Source organism: Rutilus rutilus (assembly GCF_951802725.1).
Source record: "Rutilus rutilus genome assembly, chromosome: 5".
NCBI lineage: Eukaryota > Metazoa > Chordata > Actinopteri > Cypriniformes > Leuciscidae > Rutilus > Rutilus rutilus.
The window spans coordinates 36,210,339-36,228,520 of record NC_140213.1 but is presented as its reverse complement, the minus strand read 5'-3'; the positions used below and the strand labels follow the sequence as shown (position 1 = coordinate 36,228,520).

The window sequence follows — 18,182 nt, the reverse complement described above, 5'->3', positions numbered from 1 at the left end:
GATCTTTTTTTTTTTTTGGCAAACAGAACAATAACAACATACTTATACAGAGGATCACAATGTATTAAGTTGTTCTTTGTACTGTCATGCATTTGACATACAATTGTGCACGGTTCCTTTAAGAGATCCCGGAAGTAGATGTGCATTTCAGCATTGTATACAAGGTTTATTTCTGGTGCGAATTTGTCAGGCGCGCAATGACACCTTTCCACTTATCTACAGCCGCTCGTTCTTTGCTAAAGTATTATCGACACAGAGCTGTATTAAAAACGGTCCAGGGACTCAGAGTGTGGGAGTTCAGAAACATGTATCCATGCAGTTCCATCGCAGAGCACAATAGCATGGAGGAGATCCTGAAAAAGACATTGGTCCCATTGCCCACCTATGAGATGAGAGAAAAATCACCACCTCCACCTGAATCCAACAGTCTGGAGTTTATGCTCTTCTACAATAGTTTAGAGAAAGAGCAAAGACTGGAGTTTCTCGAGAAGTTATCTCATGATTTCGGGGTAGATCACAGATGGGCTTCGGATCTGGCTGCGAAGTTGCTGGACACTCAGGGGCGGGATGTGGCCACGATCCTGCAGGTGGAGGACAGGTTACGGTACAGTTTGACACCTCGGTACCGACAGCTCCTCACGCACATCAGCAAGGTTCAGGGAGGGGTGAAGTTTCTGGTGGACCTCAGGGCAGATCTCATCGAGTTCGCATCCTCAAAAATTAGTGACAGCCCACATATGAGGGTAAATACTCATCATTTCATCGTTTTATGTAGATATCAAATGTAATTGTTTTTGGGGTCATTCCAAGAAAAAAAGGTGGAGTTTGTGTCCTCCATACAGAGGTATGAAGGTACCTTTAAAAGTAATGTGTTGCAGTAGTCCGACTCCTTACCCTAAAAAAGTAACTACCTGTGTCACGTTTTATGGAAAGCAATAGGCTACGTCACCTTGGCTGGGCTTGCTTGTTTGTTTTTAATAGCAAAAAACAAAAGTTCTATTTTTGTCAAATATAAAGTCCATTCCACACCAAAAGTGAGATGATCCTTTTATGATCAATAAATGGGAAAGCAAAGTAACTTGCTTTACTTATTTGAAAAAGTAACTCAATTATTTTGTTGTAAATTTAAAAGTAATTCGTTACTTCTTGAAAAAGTAATCTAATTAAGTTACTCTCCTGATTTTAGTGAACTAAAAAGTTGAGTTGTGTCCACAGGCTATGAGTGTAAACCTTTTTTATTATTTTTATTTTTTCTAAGTTTTATTTTTTTATAGTTTCTTATTTCCTATAGCTTTTTTATTTATTTATTTATTTATTTATATGTATTTATTTATAACTCTGTTTACATGATTTTGTACAGTAAATAGCTGGCTATCGAAAACTTGATAATATGTAGAAAATTCATCATCTTTTTAATAAACACTGTGTAGGTAGGCACACGCGTCATGGAATGACCTTTTGGCTTTTCAGATGGTGTCAGCATTCCTAAAAAAAAAAGGCTTTGGTTATGACATGGCATGGAAACTATGGGATTTGCCCTTTCCCCTACTTTAGATCCTGGTGGTCTTTGATTTCACATGGCTGGTAGTGTTTGGTGCCAGATGACCTTTGTCCCACATTTGTGAACGTCACAGGCTTCAGCTGGGACATAGTTTGTTATGTTGTGGTGTCAAATATACGTTTGAATTCATGGAATCATGTTTTAATTTAAGTCACGACGTCACATGGACACATGTCTCTGTGTACAAGTCAGTCCAACATTTTGTTCCTGTTTTAGCTCCTCTAAATTAGGTCAAATTGATACAATTTCTCATCTGTTAAAGAAGAGAAATTATTTTTGAATTAATTGTTCAGATCAAGAATGTTTTTTTTAGTTCGAACTTTATGCTTTTAGAAATTTTAGATTTTTATCCATTTTTTTCCCCCTGCAGAATTCTGCAGTATCGTAACACTTGTCTTTCCCAAAATTCAACAAATCCCCTTGCATGTTTGTGTGTTAAATATTTTGTCAACTTTGATTATGCTTTCAGCTTCATTTTACACATTCACCATGTTTAAAATCCTTTCTACAGAATCCAGAGATCTTTTTCCTCAAAATCAGTGTAGAAAATATTTGGTCATACTGAGAATAAGCCATTCATTAGGATTCAAGTCTGGTTTGGTCATTTCTCTGTTGAAAAATAGTTTTTCATTCCATGAACTCAACAGATTGACACTGTTTCTCCTCAAAGATGTATCTGTAATTGGCCTCATCTATAATGCCCTTGATGGCAACAATCATAGAAAGAGAAAGATAATGCCATGCTTCACGCTGTGTGTGTTATACACTCTTAAAAAAATATCATCAATGAACCTTTAGCATCCATGGAATCTTTCCATTGCACAAAAGGTTATTTATAGTGGAAGAAGGTTCTAATAAAGAAGGTACAATTTAATGCGGCATCTACTTTGAATAAGATCTATGAGGAATTACTGCATATTGGGCTTCATTTGATTTGAGTGTTTTGAGGCCAATTAGGTCTTACCAGACCAAATATATATATATATATATTTCAGGTTCTCTCTCATGGTGCCTAGCAAACATCAGTATGACATTCTCAGCCTTTTTCAAAAGTGAGTTTTTCTGTGAAGTGCAAAGAAATCATTGAAGTCTGAAGACAGTTTCAGCCAAAGAGATGTGCAATGCTCTTAGTGTTGAAGACGGCCTCTGGGTCACTTGCACAGTATCTTGTCCTGATGCTTATTTTTTGAAGCAGTCCAAACTCCAATGTTTTTCCCCCATTTTGTTACAAAGGACTTCATAGTGATTTTTGGAAAGTTTGAAACTCAGTCAGTGTTTTTATATAGCCTTCTCAAGTGTTTTTTTTTTTTTTTTTGAACACAGGTGGATTGGAAAACATAGGAATTGAATACATGAGGTGAATTGTGAATAAGGGTCTGATTTACTAACAGCTTGCACCAGCGCAAACCCTCTTTTGGTGTTAAAACAAACTACTGTCAGGATTTATTAGGCTACACGCAGTGAAAAAATTTGTGCTGAACAGGCATGAGCACAGTTATTTTTGCGGTTCAATTTACTGGTATTTGCACCATTATTTACCGCCCAAAAAAAGCATGTTTTAAACCAGACGCTATTTGTGCTGCTCTTGTGTTGGTCATCTGTGTTCTTTAATGTGCACGTCATCAGTAGACCACTCGCAGTGCTTACCACTCCCATCGGCACTTTTATGGGATTGCACTCTCATGCTAATTTGGCCTGCTAAGTAGATCTGGCCCTTAATGTTAAAAAAAGAATATTAGTGTATTGCTTACTACACATTGGCTACTATTTCTTAAAAAAAATTGAAAAAGTACTAAAATACTCAAGTACTCAAAATATTGGAACCTATATATATATATATACCGTTCAAAAGTTTGGTGTCAGTAAGATTTTTTAATGTTTTTAAAAGAAGTATCTTCTGCTCACCAAGGCTGCATTTATTTGATAAAAAAATAAATAAAATAAAACTGTAATATTGTGAAATATTATGACAATTTAAAATGACTGTTTTCTATTTTAATATATTTTAAACTGTAATTTATTCCTGTGATCAAAGCTGAATTTTCATCATCATTACTCCAGTCTTCAGTGTCACATGATCCTTCAGAAATCATTCATGATGATTTGATGCTCAAAAAACATCAATGTTGAAAATTTATCCTTTTTTTTTTTCAAAATTCTTTGATGAATAGAAAGTTCAAAAGAACAGCATTTATTTAAAATAGAATATTTTCTAACATTATAAATGTCTTTACTGTAACTTTTGATCAGTTTAACTCATCCTTGATGAATAAAAGTATTGATTTATTTAATTTCTTTCCCCAAAAAATAAAATAAAAATTCTTACTGACCCCAAACTTTTGAACGGTAGTGTTTAATGTTACAAAAGCTTTAGATTTCAGATAAATGCTGTTCTTTTAAACTTTCTATTCATCATAGCATCATGAAATAAAAATGTAAATAACTGTTTTCAACATTAATAATAATCTTAAATGTTTCTTGCGCATCAAATCATCATATTATAATGATTTCTGAAGGATCATGTGACACTGAAGACTGGAGTAATGATGCTGAAAATTCAGCTTTGATCACAGGAATAAATGACACTTTACTGTATATTCACACAGAAAACAGCTGTTTTAAATTGGAATATTTCACAATATTACTGTTTTTGCTTGTATTTTTAATCAAATAACTGCAGCCTTGGTGAGCAGAAGATACTTCTTTTAAAAACATTAAAAATCTTACTGACCCCAAACTTTTGAACGGTAGTGTACATAGGTTCCAATATTTTGAGTACTTGAGTATTTTAGTATATATAAATTGTTGCAATGCCATAGAATAATCAATTTTTGGTTCCTCAAGAAACCTTCCAGTGAGCAGTTTTAAAAGAAACAAACAACTTAGCGTGTTTAAAGAACCTTTTCCATTATAAACAACCATTTGTATATATGATACAGAATTACTCAATAAAATTTCAGTTTAAATAGGTTGTAATTTGACATAAGAGTGGGAAACGATCAATGAAAGCTGAATACTTTCTGAAAGCACAATTGATGTCAAGCTGACATTCAGCCAAGCAATAATTTGGCCACATGACCATTCATTGTGTATTCTGCACTTCATTTAAAAGCCCTTTTACCTGTTAGTGAGTGTTAGCACAGCTCTCAGCATTGGCTTCCCTTGCTTCTCTCTATCTATAATAATATTGCATTACAGCATATCCCCAAAGGAATGCTTCAGAGAAACTGTCTGGCACACCTCCAGCCCACTAGGCCCTATCAGAAATCAGATTCTGTGCCATTAATATGTCTGAGTTAGTGACAGTGGGGTGAAATAGCAGCCTGATGCAGCGTAAGGAGGTGTCGTGTCACCCAAACTGTCCATCAGTTGAACCATTGCTAAGATTAGTTACTGTTGCAGGCTCCGCAAGCTTTACGAATTGAACAGCGCAGTTTTCAGTAAAATGTGTTCATAAAGTGATCAAAAAATACATTGGATATTATTAGTACATGGACTGGAATGAAGTGTGACATTGCAAACCATATTTTCTTCAACATTCTTACTGCTTCAAATTAATAATCAGGAATATATTAACATTAATTTACTTGTTAATTAGAAATCACTTCTCAAGATTGGTGTAAAAATAAACTGCTTTAATACTCTGTGTACCCTATGTTAGTATTATAAATGACAACAACAACTCTGATTCACAGACAAAGAGAGTGAATTCACCATAAACTGTGAACTAGCACCTGAACTGATTTAGCTTACCTCCAACCAGCCAGAGTGCTGAAGAGCAAAATGCATTAAAATGACAATAATCGGTCAAGACAGAGAACAGCTAAGATGCTGAGCTTTGCAGTAAACTTTAATCATTCTTCCCAAACTCTCTCGAGCAGAATTATCAGGATCCCAAAGAAATGTCAGTTCAAATCTCTGGGCAGGTGCACCTCTTGATATATAATCGATAAACAGATGTAGTCTGTCTGGACTCAAACAGGTGTCCTGCAGATTTCATCTGAGTCTGCATTGTATTGGACTCTCAGCAAGCTTTCCGCAGTTTTCCTCAGAGCAATTTAGGTTGACTGCACTGATTTGCCCTCTGCAATATTAGTGATTGAAAGTTACATTGGGTGCCTTGTCAGTAAGCCATTTACATTTCCTCAGTCCATTAGTTTTGAGATTTACATTAGGTTTATATTATAGCAGGAGTTGTCTACTCTCTGAAGCATTAAAAAAAAAGCATTTTGAAGCATTAGTGATGTACTGGGGAAACAAATATTTGGCTTGAATCCTAAACCAAAAACAGCAATAACTATATCAATTTGAGTAACACTCTAATATTTCTATATGCCATTTTAGTGGAGCGGCTAAGTGCTTATGTTTGGCAGAATCGTTCAGTTTATGATACAAGCGTGAAAATTGGCATGAGCAGTCTCCATGGGTCACTTGACAAGAAAATTGTCCGAGCCACTTGAAATTTCAAGATGGCGGCCATTTTTCAAGATGGCCGACACCTTAGTGGAGCAGTTAAGTGATATAGTGGTTTATTTGGTGATACAAGCATGAAAATTGGCATGAGCAGTCTCTGTGGGTCACTTGTTACCTTGTCGTGGTAAGGGAGCTTGTGTACCTCAATGAACCCTGAGAGCTATGCCGGTGGGAGGCAACTCCTGACAGGCTTTACCAAACTGGACAGGTCATGGGTGAGGAGTCAGACAAAACACAGTCAAACTACCTCTCTTGACAGAGTCTTTTGAGGAACCCAATACATTTCTATGAGAAAATGTATCATTTAAAGATCCACATGGCGGGTGGCAGTAATCCTGAAAAATTGCCGCCATCTTGAAATTTTATGTTGCTGTGGGTGGTTTCTTGTCAAATGACCCTTTGAGACAGCTCATGGCAATTTTCATGCTTGTATCACCAAGTAAATGATTTCTTAAGCCTAATTGCTCCACTGGTGGTGGCCATCTTGAAAAATGGCCGCCATCTTGAAATTTCAAGTAGCTGTGGGTGGCTTATTGTCTAGTGACCATCAGAGACTGCTCATGCCAATTTTCATGCTTGTATCACCAAATAAACCACTATATCACTTAACTGCTCCACTAAGGTGTCGGCCATCGGCCATCTTGAAAATTTTTGAAATTTCAAGTGGCTCGGACAATTTTCTTGTCAAGTGACCCATGGAGACTGCTCATGCCAATTTTCACGCTTGTATCATAAACTGAACGATTATATCACTTAGCTGCTCCACTATTTCAAGATATTTTACTAAGCTGCATTTATGAATTTAATATTTTGAAAGTGTTTACATTTATGTGTTGCTTTTGGTGTAAACCTACTTAGCCTACTTAACAGTTAGTTAAGTTTATAAGAAAATAATTAAAAATTTTCACCCAAAAAATATTGTTTGGACCCTACTGACATTTTAAATATATCTTCTTTTGTGTTTCATAGAGGAAAGAAAATCATACAGGTTTAAACCACTAGAGGGCGAGTAAATAATGACCGAATTTGGATGATCTATCCCTTTAAGCCATTTATATATTTTACAGCATATTTTACAAAGCTACATTTATGATTTTAAACGTATATAATGCATTATAAAGGTATTTATAATTCTTGTAAACAAAGTTAAAATCCATTATAACATTTGCAGAATTTTTGTTACATTTGAAATTGCTAGTTTGTCATGTGTTTTAATGCATCATACTTGCTAAAGGTGAGTTTAATGAATAGATAAGTATTATAATAATGTATGAAAGTATTATTATAAATATAACTGTGGTTACATTTATTCATGAGACCATTCAATACATTGCACGGTGCATTACAAGGCAAGTAATTAATGCATTCAGTACTTATAATACAATTATAAGGCATTACATAAAAAATATTACCAAGTATTTTTCTTAAATGCTCACGGTGTAAAACAGGCTTTCATTTTTAGCGTGAACAGGTATTGCTCTAATGCCATGATTCCCTCCATTTGCACCTGCCTTCTCCACTTTTCATTCATGTCGGTGAAATCTGAGAATGTCAAAAGCCCAATTTCAGGTGCAGGCATTGACACGTCCTTGACATTCTTGCTTTTGTGCAGTGCAGTTTCCACGCAGCGAATGTTCTCTGCCCTTTTAAGTTTCAGCGTGGCAAAGGTTTTTCTAGCACTTTGGTGGGATTAATAATTTGTGATCTCTGCATCTGCCTTGACGGTTATAGTTTAGTTTGAGTCAGATATCTTCCCTTCTCTTAGGCACACAAGAAAATATATCAAAACGGCCCAAACAGTGCGGTGCTTTTGAAAGTTGTGGCCTGCAGTGCGATGGTACATATCAAAGTTGGATTCCACTTATGCACGCTTGGCCCCAGAGTAAATTCAGCCGTGTAAGCAAATACAAAACTCTTTTTGGGCGAATACATTCAGCTGCCCTGAATTTGAAGGTAGAATATCGAATAAATGCTTAGAAGTAATTTCCCAGCCCAGAGAGGATTTGATGAGTTTAATGTTAAGTGGAACGGTGACTTCTGGGGCAGCCATAGGCTGTGGATTGCACTCTGAGTAAAGCTGAGATAGACAGAAAAGCAAAATGCTGTAGACTACTACTCCAGTTCAGTCCCCAATGGCCTGCTTTCCTTGAACAGCCATCCTGTTTTCAGGAAACACTACAATCCGAACTTTGTTTGTTTTGGTGCTATTGAGCTATTGGGAGCTTCAGACATCTTACCTTCACACCCCCTGGTTATTTTCTACATGCAAATGCATCACTTAGTGGCACATTTATGCATGCTGATCTAAGCAAGCGGGCTTTACAGGGAAAAGCGTGCTGAGAAATGATAATTCGAGATCTTTTGCTTGCAGGTACCGCTGAAAGTGCTACAATAAGGTCAGATTTGACGTGTACTACCTATAGATGAGGGCGAAGCACGCACAGACGGCCGGTGTTGATGTTTGATTGACAGGCCCACAATTATTTTAAGCGCATGCATCTGTGGGACAGGCTAGCCTAGATTTTTTAAAGCTGCTTTGTGTGAGTGCGCCAGCGACTAGATCTAGATATTTGTATGTGCGCTGTGTTGCTCATCACCATTATGAAAGAAATCTGACCCTTGAGGGAGAGTGCAGAACTATATCTCATGTTGAGAGCAACAGCTCTTTGATGAAATGGAACTGTGTTTACCACAGAAATCTTTCAGCGTCCTCGAATGGACGCTAACACCGTTCCCTGTGCTCTAATGAGAACACCACCAGAGCAAATAAGCAGACGCTAAGAGCTGCAGAGGGAAATGAGACTCCTCTGAAAGTGTTGTGTACGGGACAGATGAAATGGAAGCAACTGTGAGTTGGTGGGGTTGCTTCACAATATCTGTGAAAGCGCCTGTGAAATATTAATTCCACCAACGGAAGCCGCACACTTTATAATTAGGCACCATTATGAGCGCAGCTGTACTGAGAACGCTTCTTGAAAATCGTTGGGTATTGCACATGAATTATAATATTAAACCGGCAATGATCTACACTTTTGCTGCATATTATTTTTTTTCCCCCTGAAGTCCATTTATAATATTGGAGAAGAAGAAGTTTTTTGCACATGATTTAGTTTTGCATGACCATTTTCAACACTATCTTTGACCTTTACGATTAAACAGGCTGGTTTTGCAGCTATACTTTTTAATCCATATGTAAATAACCTATCCGCAAAACTGTGATGATTTCTGGATGACCCATTTTTAGGGCCTGAGCACTGATCGTGCGAGGAACCTCTTGGAATTGCTCCGTTTTTGCATTCCAAACCTTGCATTTCAAGGCGGTTCAATTCAATATTTCCATATGTAACTTTAGGTTTGTGTTGGATTTGTAGTGAAAAAATATAAAATAAACATTAATTTAACAGTTTTATAGTTTGTGCCTTTAGAAAAATGTGTTTGACTGGAATCACATTTAAAAAGTAAATGATTTCTTTTTGTTTGAGTCTGATTGATTTGGTTTAATTCGGGTCAGGTTCAATCCAAGGTTATTATGGTTAGGCTAACTAAAACGACTAAAAACTTATTTATGAATGAATTTATTATAACTTATTATTATTATTGTTAATTGAAACAAACAGGAATTTAAATAAAATGAAATGTAAGTATTATAATCAAAATAAGTTTGTTGAAGCACTAAAATTAAACCTAAATATTCATAAAATATGATAGTACATAAATAATAGTATACAAAAAAATAAGTTTCAAAACTTCACTTCTCACATTCTTCATCTGTTCTTCTGTGTTTGTGTATCTTGGTGTGTTAGGATCTGAACAGCACTCTGAAGAGTCTTCTGTCAGAATGGTTCTCTGTTGGGTTACTCCGACTCGAAAGAATCACTTGGCAGTCCCCTTGCGAAATCCTTCAGAAGATCAGCCAGTAAGATCTCTCTCGTACGTGTAAACATTTCCTTTTTATTTGACGTCCCAGCTGAGCCTTTTTCCTTTTCTATTCTTCTGTCTGATCCTACAGGTACGAGGCTGTCCACCCTGTGCGGAACTGGACGGATATCAAACGCAGAGTGGGGCCGTACCGTCGATGTTATGCCTTCACCCACTCTTCGATGCCCGGAGAACCACTGGTGGTGCTGCATGTTGCCTTAACTGAGGACATAGCAAATAATATCCAGGTAAATACAAATGGAAATCACAGTTGTTTTTCATCACAAAGAATAATTGATGGCTTGATGGTTACAATTTAAATAGAGTGTAAATGTGTTATTGGGTCCATGAATGGCAGAAAGTGTCATTGTGCAGGATCAGGCAAATGTATTCAGAGACAGTAGTGGAGTAATACAGAGAACAAAGACGATGTGCTCAGAATGTACAGAAATCTGCCAATGCCTCCAGTGAGTCCCCTGTGAGTCTGTTACTATGTGCCTCTTATTTTTCCCAGGGAATCGTGAGAGAGTTTGCCACTTTAGATGCAGACGAGGATGTGAACAAGATCAATGCTGCCATCTTCTACTCCATCTCCTCCACTCAGGCTGGGCTGCAGGGGGTGGAGCTTGGAAATTACCTCATCAAGAGGGTGGTCCGAGAACTGCAGGTGGGCAAATTAATGAGAACATAAATCATAAAAAAGATGTTAGCACTGGTTATGTTCATCACAGCTGTTTTAAGAATTATTGCATCGAAAACTCGGTAAATGAAAAATAAATGTTAGGAATCCCCCTATATATAATGCTATAATAAACTATTATAATAATGAATCTGTAATATATTACTAACAGAAACTAAAAGGGTTGATATAGTAATTAATAAATTATTTTAGACATTTCTTCAAATAAACAATAGTTATTAAGGGAAAAAAGAAATGAAATTTTATCATTTTTAGCAGTTTAATAAAGTTTGATTTTTAAAAATATATTATTATTAACATTTACATGAATTACATTGGGTTTAAAAATTACAATGTAAATCTTAAATTCTTAAATCTTAAATTGTGGCGCTCATGGCATGAGATGCTGAAAAAAGCAATATACAATGCTTAAAACAATATATAAATAATAAGGAATAAAACAATATATCGACTTATAAACAAGGTCTAAAGCCACTTAATCAATAGCCTCTTTTACACCTACAGTCTTTACTGGTAAATTACAATTTTTACTATATCTTCCTATGGCAGAAATAGTAAGGGTAATATGTGGTTTCTAAATTGAGCGAGAGTTTTATGGTACTGTATAATGGTACTGTAATTGTACAAATGGTGTGTTTACTAGAAATGTCTATATGGTAATTTTCCAGTAACTTACCAGGTTTAATGTGTGAAAAGGGCCTATGTTAATCTATAATTGTAATGTATTCAAATTATCTTTGTCTAGGGGATTTTGTCAACAAATACTAACTGCAACTTAATGCAAATAATTAATTGGCATTTTGTAATGAATTCAATAAAAAAATGTAATTGATTGACAACCTTAAATACTATAATATGTTTAATATATTTGTCCCACAGCATCACCTAGTGCCAGGCATTGTACATTTCTATCTACATACATTGTGTGTTTCTATCTGGAAGGGAGAAAAAAGCAGGAAAACTAATAACATTTCAGCTGTCACCCTCAATAACATGAGGAAGGAGGGACACATGGCATGTCACAGAGCTGCCTCTTTGCTAGATGAAGGCGGAATTAAATGGGAAAGAAACGAGAGGCACTCAGGTTTATAGATTTGGATGAGTTTTTCTTCAGCACGAGTGTTGGTGAAACAAAGTGCCGGGTGGCTGTTTGTGTAATAGAGGTAAACCCCAGTAAAGAGCTCTCTGCGAGCGGCTGCAGTTCTCTGAGTGCTGATTTACCCGAATGAGAGATTGAAGGCATCATTTGAGTGGAAATGACAGCTGATAGATATTATTTCATGCAAATTCTGCATGTTGATGCTCTGGATTTGTGTTTGAATTAGATTAGTTTTTGAAGTATGTGTGTGTAGATCGCTCGTTTATCTTTGAATTGAATTCTCTCCATCTCAGTCCATAAATATTCACATTAGCCTTACAACCATATGTGACCCTGGACCACAAAACCAGTCACATGGGTAATTTTTTTTACATTGAGATGTATACGTCGTCTGAAAGCTGAATGAATAGGCTTTCCATTGATGTATGGTTTGTTAGGATAGGACAATATTTGGCTGAGATACAACTATTTGAAAATCAAAAAATTCAAACATAGAGAAAATTGCCTTTAAAGTTGTCCATTTATGTTCGCGATTGTGCTGCATTCACTCACAAAAATAAATGTTTGATATATTTACAGTAGTAAATTTACTAAATATCTTCATGGAACATGATCTTTACTTAATATCCTAATGATTTTGGGCATAAAAGAAAAATTTATAATTTTGACCCATACAATTGCCAAAAATATACCCGTGCTACTTGTGACTGGTTTTGTGATCCAGGTTCACATATTTTCTAGCAAAATAAAAAAAATTCCACCAGTTATAGTTACTATTGTAAATTATAAATAGATTTTTTCCATTTTCTGAAGAACAGTGGCAAGTTTAACTGTTTAAACAAGTAAATGAGGATTTCTTTTGTCATTATTGTTGACAGTGATTAAACTTGAGGAAAAGTTAGTGTAATCATGTAACCTTTTAAGAATTGTTCACAAAAAGATTCTTCAGGGAGCCAAAAATGGTTCTTCTATGATATCACTGCGAATACCCCCTTTTGGAACCTTTTATTTTTAAGCATGCAGGTACTTTATACGTTCTTTCAAACTACAAAGACCTTTGTCAGGGTATCACCATTGTTGACAGGAATGAAAACGAGGCAGTGAGGGATAGAATACAGTGCATTCAATGGATTCAAAATGGCGTCTTACCCGACTAAGGTCTATAAACTTAAGACAAACATGTCTTCTCAAGTTTTAAGGGTTAAGCAATGAGAACAATTTGGCTTGACGGTGGAAAAGCATCTATATATGCCAATAAAGAACCTTCAAGAGTGTGAGTGTCTGAGCTCATCCTTCTGCTGAAGAAAGAGTAAAGGTGACTCACCATGCCACAAGGGGATGATTGGCGTGATGGATGGATGATAGACAGAAAAAAAAAGAGGTGGAGAAAGGTAACGGTGTGATTTAGGAGAAGAGGAGGAGGGTTTGCTTGTCTTTCAGCAGAATCCTCATGGGGCTCTTTTGCACTCACTTTCTGTCTTACATTCACTCTCTTCTTGTCCTTGATCTTCATTCTCTCTCTTTCTCGCTCCCTGTAGCTTTAAACCTGCTGACCAATGTTTTACAGTAAATTGAGTTGATGAATGAAAGGTGACCCTTGGACATGCTTAATCTTCCTTCTCTCCGGCCTGTCTGAAGGAGTGATACATGGCAAAGAATGAAAGCGAGAGAGAAGTGTGATGGTCTCGAGATGTGGAGGACTTAAAATCTCTGCTCCTCTGGGGCCAGTCTGACACATTTGGTTTGTTCAGTGCTTTCTTCTGGTTGAATGTGGGCGTAAGAGGGAGAGAAAATGAGTGTATCTATGCCCTTGTGGGCGAAGAGAAAGAGACACTGTGGACTTGTTCAACATGGTTTTTAAATCAGCGCAAATGGAATGTGTGGGATATGAAATAAGGAGAAAAAAGAAGATATACTACTGTCCAAAAGTTAATTTTTTGAAAGAAATGAATACTTGTATCCAGTAATGATGCATTCAATTGATCAAAAGAGACAGTAAGTACATTTATAAAGTTATAAAAGATTTCAAATAAATGCTGTTCTTACGAACTTTCTTTACACAAAAAAAGCAGCACTACTGCTTTTAACATTTATAATAATAGGAAATCAGCATATTAGAATGATTTCTGAAGGATTATGTTACACTGAAAAGTAATGCCTGCTTTTCTGTGAAAAATTTTCACACATACAGTGCTATGCATAAGTTTAGGCAACCATGCTAAAGTTGACTAAAAAGAGGAATAAAAAATCATATTTTGCACATTTAACTTTATGCCTTATTTTAAAAAATTAGGAAAAATCCAACCTTTAAGGACACCAATTTTCTTTGTGAATGAATAATGTATCGTAAATAAATAAATGTTCTTCCTTAAAAAACAGGGTGCATAAGTTTGGGCACCACTATGTTAAATTCCCATAGAGGCAGGCAGATTTTTATTTTTAAGTATTTTTTTTTTTTTTTTTTTAGGATACTATGCATCCTGATAAAGTTCCCTTGGCCTTTGGAATTAAAATAGCCCCACATCATCACATAGCCTTCACCATACCTAGAGATTGGCATGGAGTACTTTCCATAAGATCATCTCTCAATGCAAATCAAACTAGCTATTAGGCTAAATGAAATAAAATCATGCCAATCTCTAGGTATGGTGAAGGCTATGTGATGATGTGGGGCTATTTTAATTCCAAAGGCCAAGGGAACTTTATCAGGATGCATAGTATCCTAAAAAAAAAAAAAAAAAAATACTTAAAAATAAAAATCTGCCTGCCTCTATGGGAATTTAACATAGTGGTGCCCAAACTTATGCACCCTGCTTTTTAAGGAAGAACATTTATTTATTTACGATACATTATTCATTCACAAAGAAAATTGGTGTCCTTAAAGGTTGGATTTTTCCTAATTTTTTAAAATAAGGCATTAAGTTAAATTTGCAAAATATGATTTTTTATTCCTCTTTTTAGTCAACTTTAGCATGGTTGCCTAAACTTATGCATAGCACTGTACTTTAAAATATATTAAAATAGGAAAGTTATTTAAAATTGTAATAGTATTTTACAACGTTACTCTTTTTACTGTATTTTTGATCAAATAAATGCAGACATTGGATGGATGGATTGATAAAAAAAAGACACGATAGATAGATAGATAGATAGATAGATAGATAGATAGATAGATAGATAGATAGATAGATAGATAGATAGATAGATAGATATTTGAGAGTTAACTGTCTGTTTATCTTTCTGTGCAGAGTGAGTTCCCCCACATGGCCCAGTTCTCCAGTCTGTCTCCCATCCCTGGCTTCTCCACATGGCTACAAGGGGCTCTCGGACAACACAAGAAGGAGGGACGTGCCACGGAGCTCCTCTCTGAGCAGGAGTGGAGGGAGGTGGAGGATGTGACAGGAGCTGCCCCCGGTGCTACGGCTCTGGAGGCCCTGCGCAGGCTCATCGGCACCAGCGAGTGGATCCGCTCGGATCGCCTGATCCGCTCTCTGGAACCTGCGCTAATGCGGCTCTGTGCCTGGTACCTGTATGGAGAGAAACGACGGGGCTACGCCCTAAACCCTGTGGCCAACTTCCACCTTCAGAACGGTGCCACCATGTGGAGGCTGAACTGGCAAGCGGACACGAGCCCGCGGGGCATCGCCAACTCCTGTGGCATAATGGTTAATTATCGCTACTTTTTGCAAGAGACCAGCACTAACAGCGCTGCCTACATGCAGAATAAATTCATCAAGGCCTCGGAGCAGGTGCTGGGACTGGTGTCGCAATTCCAGAAGAGCAGCAAACTCTGAATCAAATCTGTGGCTCTGCATTGGGACAAGATGATCTGCACTTAAATTCAGGGTTATAATTTTTTATATCTGATCTGCACTGGGTGGATAAACGCAATGAGGGTTAAATGAGCCTTATACAGATCCATTGGGCTCTGTGACTGAAACCAGACTGTGTGACATTTCATTTTTAGTTGAGATGGGCAGTTGTACTCTGCCTTTCTGAAAGACAATAATCCAATAAATCTAATTTTAAAGGGACATTTTACTCACCCTGAATATCTGTATGAATTTCTTTCTTCTTAGAGATTCCTCCAATAGTTCACAATGACCACATACATAGTGTCCAAAAGGGATGATAAAGCATTAGTAGTCCATGTGATTTGTGCACTGTATTACATGAAGGTATTCAAACTGAACAGGAAAAACTGAAACGTGAATTGCCATACACCATTTTTTTTTAAGGTGTGCCAAACACCCATTAATTTCAAGGAAGAAAAATAATTGTCCGAACGATTCTATTTGCCTTGGCCCTTTTCAGCAGTGCTTGAGTTATGCCTCTGTTTGATTAGCTGGTTGCTGATTTTGATGTGGACTTATGCTACACTTTGAAAGACTGGGGGTAATGAAGCAGGACAAATCTATCAGCCCCTGTCATGTCTTTGCCTTCTCAGCGTGTGTATGTAAGAGAGCGTGCCAGCGCGACTGAGTGGAAGCTGCTGTAATAAATGATGTTTTGATTCCTTCATTAGTGTGATCTGATTCACTGTGAAATGGCTGTCTGTATGTTCAAATGTGACTCAATGTGACTACAAATATTTATTTATATATAAAACTTCTACTTCCAAAACTGATTTTCTTTCTTTTGTTTCTATTCTAAACATGATGTGCTATCTCGGATGTTTGATCGATATTGGGCAATGGAGGGTGTTCAAACGTTTTTAACAGGAGGACAGAACACTATCTCGTTGGGCCAGATCCTATCACATTTGGACAGATCCGTTCCATGGCGTTTTAACTGGCGGTGTTTAAAGAGATTTAGCACTCTCCAGCAAGCACTTTATTCCTCCGTGACTCTGGTGTCTGATAACAGACTGCAGTGTTCAAGTAGGCCTCCTGTCTTTTTCTCCCTCTATTGTTGTGTAAAGTATCTCAGTGTAAGTTGACTGTGAAATTGCATTTTTAACTCTCAAAGGAGGCACGCATCTCCCCCCTCCCTCCGTGCGGTGCCCTAAAATCTAATGAAGTGAGAAATAAAGCTAAAATGAATTGATGATAAATTTATGATATTCACTTAAACTGAGCACGAGGTGGAAACGGAACAAAGAGGACAATGTTTAAAGGATGCCCTTGAGGAACTCCTCCCACAGCGAGAGAAGAAGTGAAGAAAAGCACATCTGTAGTCACAGGCCCAAGGCTGGATGGCCTTACTTCACAACATCAAGTACTTTACTATGAGGCAAATACACGGTTACCATAGCAACAGCTGGGCAACTTAGTATAACTTCCACGACACGATTCAAACGCAGTAAATTTGTCCTCTTCAGATTATTTTTTTCCCCAAATCTGAAGCTTATTAAGTATAAAATATGTGTCTGTTTTGCATTATTTACATGGTTTTAGGACATTTGAAGTGAAACCGAAAGGCTATTCGTTTTTACCGTCTCACAAAAACATAATGGATCAGGAAATGAAGTGTAAAGAGTAGGCTAGTCATTCATGAAAAAATGACTTTTTCCATACAAGTAAAATATCCAGGATTGTTGTATGCCACAAAATTGAAGCAAGCAAGAATTCAGTTGGCGATTATGACCTAACAATTTTGTTTACTGTGCTAGTAGCGCTACTTGAAAAAGATGCATTTTGAGGACTAATGGGACGACTCTGGGGAGGACTAAAGGTGTTACTCATCATTTGTATTCAGACTTTACAAATAAGCCTCAGGTACTTGTTGGTATTCAAATCATGCTTCTGTGTCATACAGGCACTCACAGAGATGATGAATGGCACAATTTTTGAACCGTTAAATGAAATTATTTTGGTAGGATTTAGAAACTTATATGAATGGAAAAGTGGGATGTTTGATGGAAATGGAAATACGTGTGTATTTTTATAAACATTGATTCTATATATATATATATATTTGAATTACATGAAACCGTACTTTATGCAAATTTAGGAAATAACCATACACAAAAATAAATGGGCTCTTTAGGCATATTTATACAAAAAAAGCGGCAAACCAAATCTGATGCGGCATTAAAGGGGTGGTTCAGGATTTTCAACATCGGACCTCATTTTCAAGTGAGCCTGTTTGTCATTCATCAGTGGAGACAGTTTTCAAAAAAATTCATCCAGTCCTTACTTTTGGATAGTTCGCTGGTGCTAGGCTAGCGCGAGTCAACGGTAGATGCGTTAGCCTGCCATTAAAAACAGTTTTACCCACTCCACAGTACACCAAAAGCAAATAAATTATATAACGCCAGACTATCAATGTAAATGTCTGTTGAGAGAATAATGTTAGAATTCAAACTACACTTGCATCTCAATGATCGCATTACATTTACAGGAACTAGTTTCTCAGCAGTGGCGGAATTTTACTTTGCTCCGGTTAGTACTGCGCCGAAAAGTAAACACAGAAAAGAAGCGCACTACAGT

At 36.7% G+C, this 18,182-nt stretch overlaps 2 protein-coding genes across 2 annotated transcripts in view; one reads left to right on the top strand and one right to left on the bottom strand.

Moving 5' to 3' along the window:
• The window catches only part of LOC311290737 (DNA topoisomerase I, mitochondrial), a 44,947-nt gene extending 35,014 nt beyond the window's left edge, over positions 1-9,933 (bottom strand). Inside the window, exon 1 of the mRNA XM_084409423.1 lies at positions 9,794-9,933. The gene's annotated coding sequence lies outside the window, so the exon portion shown is untranslated. The remainder of the gene's footprint in view (positions 1-9,793) is intronic.
• Positions 101-16,272, top strand: mlycd (malonyl-CoA decarboxylase). The gene is made up of 5 exons (XM_084409427.1): positions 101-743; positions 9,838-9,950; positions 10,044-10,200; positions 10,467-10,619; positions 15,000-16,272. Exons 1-5 carry the CDS (start codon positions 198-200, stop codon positions 15,543-15,545), a joined length of 1,515 nt encoding a protein of 504 aa, XP_084265553.1. The 5' UTR covers positions 101-197; the 3' UTR covers positions 15,546-16,272.
• Positions 16,273-18,182: the final 1,910 nt, after the last annotated feature.